Source organism: Elephantulus edwardii, unplaced genomic scaffold, assembly GCF_000299155.1.
Source record: "Elephantulus edwardii isolate Elephantulus edwardi_28Jun2011 unplaced genomic scaffold, EleEdw1.0 scaffold00025, whole genome shotgun sequence".
In the NCBI taxonomy this organism is placed as follows: Eukaryota; Metazoa; Chordata; class Mammalia; order Macroscelidea; family Macroscelididae; genus Elephantulus; species Elephantulus edwardii.
Window position 1 is genome coordinate 3,193,263 of NW_006399775.1, and position 5,697 is coordinate 3,198,959.

Below are 5,697 nucleotides of genomic sequence, written 5' to 3' on the forward strand. Positions count from 1 at the left end.
CTAAAAAGAAATAAATAGAAAAATATTTTCATTATTCCTACCAAAGATTGAAGTTAGCACATTGCTCAGTTCATATCAAAAGAAATAGAACAAAGCCAATCTCAGTAAAATTGTAACTTCAGGCATGCTTGGTGTCATGATTCATTTATTTCTCCAGAATTCGATATTGGGATATGCTTGTATTTCAGACTATACCTCAGTTTGAACAATAAGTACAAATCTGAGACTTTGAATTCTTGTTAATTTTTATAAACTTAAGAACTTAAGAAGCAAAAGAAACAAAACCAATTCCTATGAGGTCAGACAGATCTTCATCACTCCCATACCTTTTTCTATTCATCTCAGCACCAATCTTACTGCTTTACTGGATCCAAAATTCGATGTAATAGCTCACAGACTACACAGAACCATATTGGGGAAGTCAATCAGTTATAACTCAAATTAATGACAGAATATAGTCAAGACAGCTCACAAAATGTGCACACAGGCACCTCAGCCTCAAGCCTCACACCTCCAGGCCAGTGGTTCCTGAATTCTCAGACCTGCCAATATTGATTTCTCCCCCACACTCTGCAACCTCCCAGATTGTCCAGTAGAGTTCTCAATTCTGCCAATATTGACTTACCACCACCCCTACCCCAAAATTGTCCAATAAAGTTCTCAGTCTTATCAGTATTGGCTTCCCCCTACCCCGGAAGGTCTCATCTCACATCAGCTCTTAGTTTGTCCATGGCTGCTGCTACTGTCTCAAAGCATGTTCTACATTTTCATACTTCTTTCTCACTAGGGTAGGGAAGATCTCTTACCTCTTCACTCACAGAGGAAGATATGATCTCTACCACTTGTTCTTGTCAACAACTTGTCAACAGCTCTGCCACTTGTACCATTGAGTCTACTCCATCTCATCGCTACCCTAGGTGTAACATCTCTGAAACCTGCTCTGTCTTGAGCCAATTTGATTGTCTCTAGCACATCAACCCCCATTATCCCAGTCAGAGTCTATCCATCTCATCCAAGGTCTTCCTTTCTTGCTCTGTCCCTCCACTCTCCCAAGCATTGGCATTGCAATCCTCCATCCACACAGTCAGCCATCCACATTTAAATAATTCTAGAAAAGTTATATTGAAAGTTAGACTCCATAATAGACAATAATTAATGAAGGCCCTTAAGCAGAATACCTTCATTCCAAGATCTAGCCTCTAGTCAAGCTCAGTCCTCAAGTAAATAAAGTTGATGAACTCCTACTCTCTTTGTTTAACAGGGAAAAGGAGAAATGTTCTCAAAAGGAATTTATTATCTCCCAAGACATCTAAAGTTTTTCCATACATATTTAATAAAAATCACCAGGTATTGCATGACCATATAGCCAAATGCCAAGACAGGGGTAAAGGCAGTAGAAATATATTGCCATAGCTATAGAAATATTAAGAGGCCTGTTGGCACAGTGATCAGATCGCTTGGCTGCCAACCAGATTGTTAACTATTCTGAAGCTACTCCTGAGGAGAAAGCTCTGATGGTCTGCTTCTATAAGATTTGCAGCGACAGAAACCCTATTGGGTAGTTCTACCCTGTTATATAAAGTTGCTAAGAATCAGAATCAGCTCAAAGGCAATGAATGAGCTTGGTTATTTTGGTTTGTAGAAAATATTGACATTAGTAGACAAGAATGGAAACTAGCTATGACTAAGATGTTTAAGAACATAGAGAACAAGGGAAAAAATGAGTTTGAGAATAAAGCCAATAATAAAAACCTTACAAGGAAACAAAGAAAAAGGTGCATTAGTTTTACAAGAGCCACAATTAAAACCTGTGGTTGATCTTTCAGTATTTTACATTCAAAACTACAGAAGCCAGTAACTTCTTTGTATACCTTTTCTTGTTTTATCCTATTCACTTGGTAGTCTTATTCTTTTTTTAAAAAAAATACATGACCTAAATATATGCCAATGCTATTCATGTATTTTGATGTTATGTTGTATATGGTAAAATCTTATAAAAAGCAGAAATATTCCTACATATAAACAAACTATTCCATTGTCATTCAACAAGTAGTAGTTTGTAATGCCCTTGGGCTTCCCACCCCCACAAAGTCCTTTACTGATTGCCTCCTATGATAGATTTTTTTTATAACCCAATCATCTCATTCTAAGTAGGAACATATGACCCTTTCCTTAACAGGTGACAGCTTCTCTTTAGTTTATTAAATAAACAAAAACATATGTGTTCTATGTCTAAGTAGTGTTGGTTTGTTTAGGTATCTCCAAAGGTTCAGATTCAACTCTCTCTACGGAAGCCACCGAGGAGCTATTTAAACATCTTGAATCTCACAGCATGTCTCCCTCAGATGTATTCATTCTGGATCACTTGAAAACACTGTTACTTTTGCAAGATACTGAAAGATTGAAGAATGCTCTGGAGATATTCCCAGAGCATTGCATGATGTCTTTTGGTATGTACTTAAGATACTCTTTGTCAAGGTTTGCCTCTGTAAACTTACATTTTGCCAAACAAAGAATGCATCAGAAAATATAATGATGCACATATGACTTAGATGAATAGGGTCCTACAAAGGAGTATGTGTCTTGTGTCTCCTGAATGTAAATATATATCATATAATATATGCAGAAATATATATATAAAATTTGAGTTTTCCAGCCTTGTGAGACATCAGATCTTGATAAGAATAAATGGAAATTAGAAAATTTGTTTCTTCTATTTGCTAGATTTGAAAAGCATACATTTTTTCTGTCTTCCAAATATCTTAATATGACTTATTGATTGAATCCCTGCAATTAGGCATTTGATTGTTATGATGATTTTTTTTTCTTTTGTTTACTTGCTACTTAGTCTTTGCGGAGTGCCTGCCCTTTGCAACCAGGGTGTTCCTTAGAGGCAAGGATGTTGAGACTTTGTCTCACATACTTTGTGCATGTTGTCAGGAGGGACCAGTCTTTGTGAAAAAGACATGATGCTGGGGAAAATAGAGGATTGGCAGAAGAAAGGAAGATTCTAACAAGATGGACTGACACATAACTGCATCAGTGAGCTTGAGTATGGCAGAGGTCATGAGGATGATGCAGGAGAGGACAAAGTTTAGATCTTTTGTTCATAGGGTCCCAGTGAGTCGTAGTCAAGCCAGCAGCATCTAAGAATATACAGACAGCACTGGGTTTCAGCTGGATCCTAGTCAAATATACTCAGTGTCTTCCCAGCTTCCTGTTCAGTGACATCACATTCATGGCTGGAAATAGACCATGGTGGGAGTAGTTAAAGTTTACTAAACCTGGGCAGCTTGCATTTAGGCAGAATAGAGTTTACTGGGAAATAATCTTACAGGTCCACTTCTCTTTGGATCCTTCAGAACATCTGCCTGGTATCTCAGTGCCCAGGATTTGGTAGCTGTTCAGGTCTCTCCTAGCAGTGGATCCCTAGGTCTGTGGACCCAGTCTACTGTCTACCCTGAAGTGAAATTTTAGCATCAACAACAGTAAATAAATTTTCTAAAGTCAATCCTGGGATCTAAAGTAGACTTGGAACGATTGGGAATCAATTCTGCTTTTTTTTTTTTTTAAAGTGCTTACTTTGTGCTCTCTGTGCTTAATAACGTTAGTGTCAGTAGAAGTCCATTAAAAACTGAATCCTGACAGTATTTGAGTAGTGTCTTTGTAAGTTATATAAAGCATGACATTTGAGGTGACTCTTTATTCACAGCTATAATTCTCCCATGAAACAGTAAAAGGGTTGGCAGGTAATATCAGAGGCAAACTATGTACTTGATAGTTTGCAGTTAACTATTTTTGGCATTCATGAAATTTAAATGCTATGTAATCATTATATCACTTAGGATTTACTATAACTTTTTTTTTCTAATTCATCTTTGAAGTAACCTTCCATTTCCACTTAATGTCTGTTTGTATATGGTTTTCCTTTTCTTTTTTTTTAGGGGTCAACATAGTTTCTTTATTAAACTGCAGTAGTCAAGAACATCATCTAATGCTTAAACTGTTCCAACTCTGAGAGCAAGCAGAGGTTGGGTTTATATACAAAGTTTGGGCATGGGGGTTACATGAAGTTCACTGTGGCTGGCAACTGAGATTTCTTCCCCTTCAGGAGTTGTTATTGTTTCCGACTTCTCATGGGTGTCCAGGTCCTGGGCCAGGTACAGAATGTAGTCAGGAAGTGGTAATCAAGCTGGGTCAGCTTGTTCTAAAACACAAAAACTCAGTAAAACATATTATTGTCAAACTTATTGAGACATACATTTCTTAAAATGCCTGTCAGAAAAAATGACTTCTCTAATGCTAACATATATAATGGTTTCCCTAATGCTTAACATGTAAGCTGCTACTACACTATAAAGCAGTGCTTTGGCAATGTTACTGTGCTTTGGACTGTAAAACTCATAGTGACAGTATTTGGGTATTAGGACACTTGCTGATGTTTAGGGCCCAATGAAGGAAATGCTTCTTAATCTTCATGAAAAATTCTCTAATTTTTCTGATGCTACTCGATACAATTATTTCCCTTCTCACCATTTTTTTATCACTATAATTCTGTTAATCTAGAATTAAAAGTTTATGTTCATAATTTTATTTTTAATTTTAATAAAAGTTTAGAGACTTTGGATTTCCATTCATTCATTGTTGCACTTTTCCCTGAGCCCACCCTCCTCCTCCTTTGTTCTTCTCTTTAAAAAGTAAAAGAAAAATTCTTTCATTGTTATACAATCCCTCTGCACAAGTCCACTCCACTATGCAGCCTTCGTTCTGGACTCCTGTCATGACAATAATACCTAATCATATATCCTTTTTAAACAGTTCTCACCCTCATCAGTTTCAAAGCAGTATGTATGTAGTTTTCTTAAAGTCAGAGTATAAACATGTAATATTGTACTGAAACTGTATGTAGTTCTGATAAATTGTGAGCCTTGGAGGACTCATAAACAAGTAAAATACAAATATTCAGAATTCAACCTCCTTTGTTGCCATATTTTTTATATCATGTCAAAACGGAAAGTTTCAAAACTCATTGCTATCAAGCCAGGACTAAGTCATCCGTGATTCTCTAGTGGGTTTTTTAAGGCTGTAAATTGCATAGATTGCCCATTTTTCTCCTGCCAAGTACCTGGTGGATTCAAACCTCCAGAGAGGTACAGCCTTTGGTTTAGCAGTGTATTTCTCTACAGACTATACCTGCAGAGCTCCCCATTAAGGTGTGGTATGTCACTACCAACATAATGTTATAATCACATTGCATTTTAATGGATGATTATTTATTTAATATTTACTTTAAATTTAAAATAAAATAACAATTCATTTTTTGTTTTCCAGATCATGCCAGAGTAATTTCAACTTTCTTTAACTACTGGATTACAGATATTCTTCCTGAGAGAAATAGTGAATAAAGACAGCTTTTCTGTTTAAGAAGAATTAAAATTTAACAGCAAAGGAAAATATAAAATGAACTGAGACTTAGTTTCTATATATAAAGATGATGACATTTCTTACTTTTTTTCCTTTGTAACCCAAATCCTGTGAATGTTAAAGATACATGTACAATTTTATTTATTTGTGTGTCTGTACTCAGGCTAAATGAAAAATATGAGATAATAGTAATACTTTTACTTATTTGCAATTATAAATGCTTTTAACTACTAAGTATAGATTCTGTATTTCCAATTGACATAAGAATTTAAA

General features: G+C 35.8%; 1 protein-coding gene across 1 annotated transcript in view; it reads left to right on the forward strand.

Annotated features, from left to right (window-relative positions):
• ERICH1 (glutamate-rich 1) overlaps positions 1-5,405 on the forward strand; it is a 195,599-nt gene extending 190,194 nt beyond the window's left edge. The window contains exons 9-10 of the mRNA XM_006882908.1: positions 2,256-2,450; positions 5,332-5,405. Coding sequence (XP_006882970.1) covers positions 2,256-2,450; positions 5,332-5,405 — 269 coding nt within the window. The remainder of the gene's footprint in view (positions 1-2,255; positions 2,451-5,331) is intronic.
• The last annotated feature ends 292 nt before the right edge of the window (positions 5,406-5,697 follow it).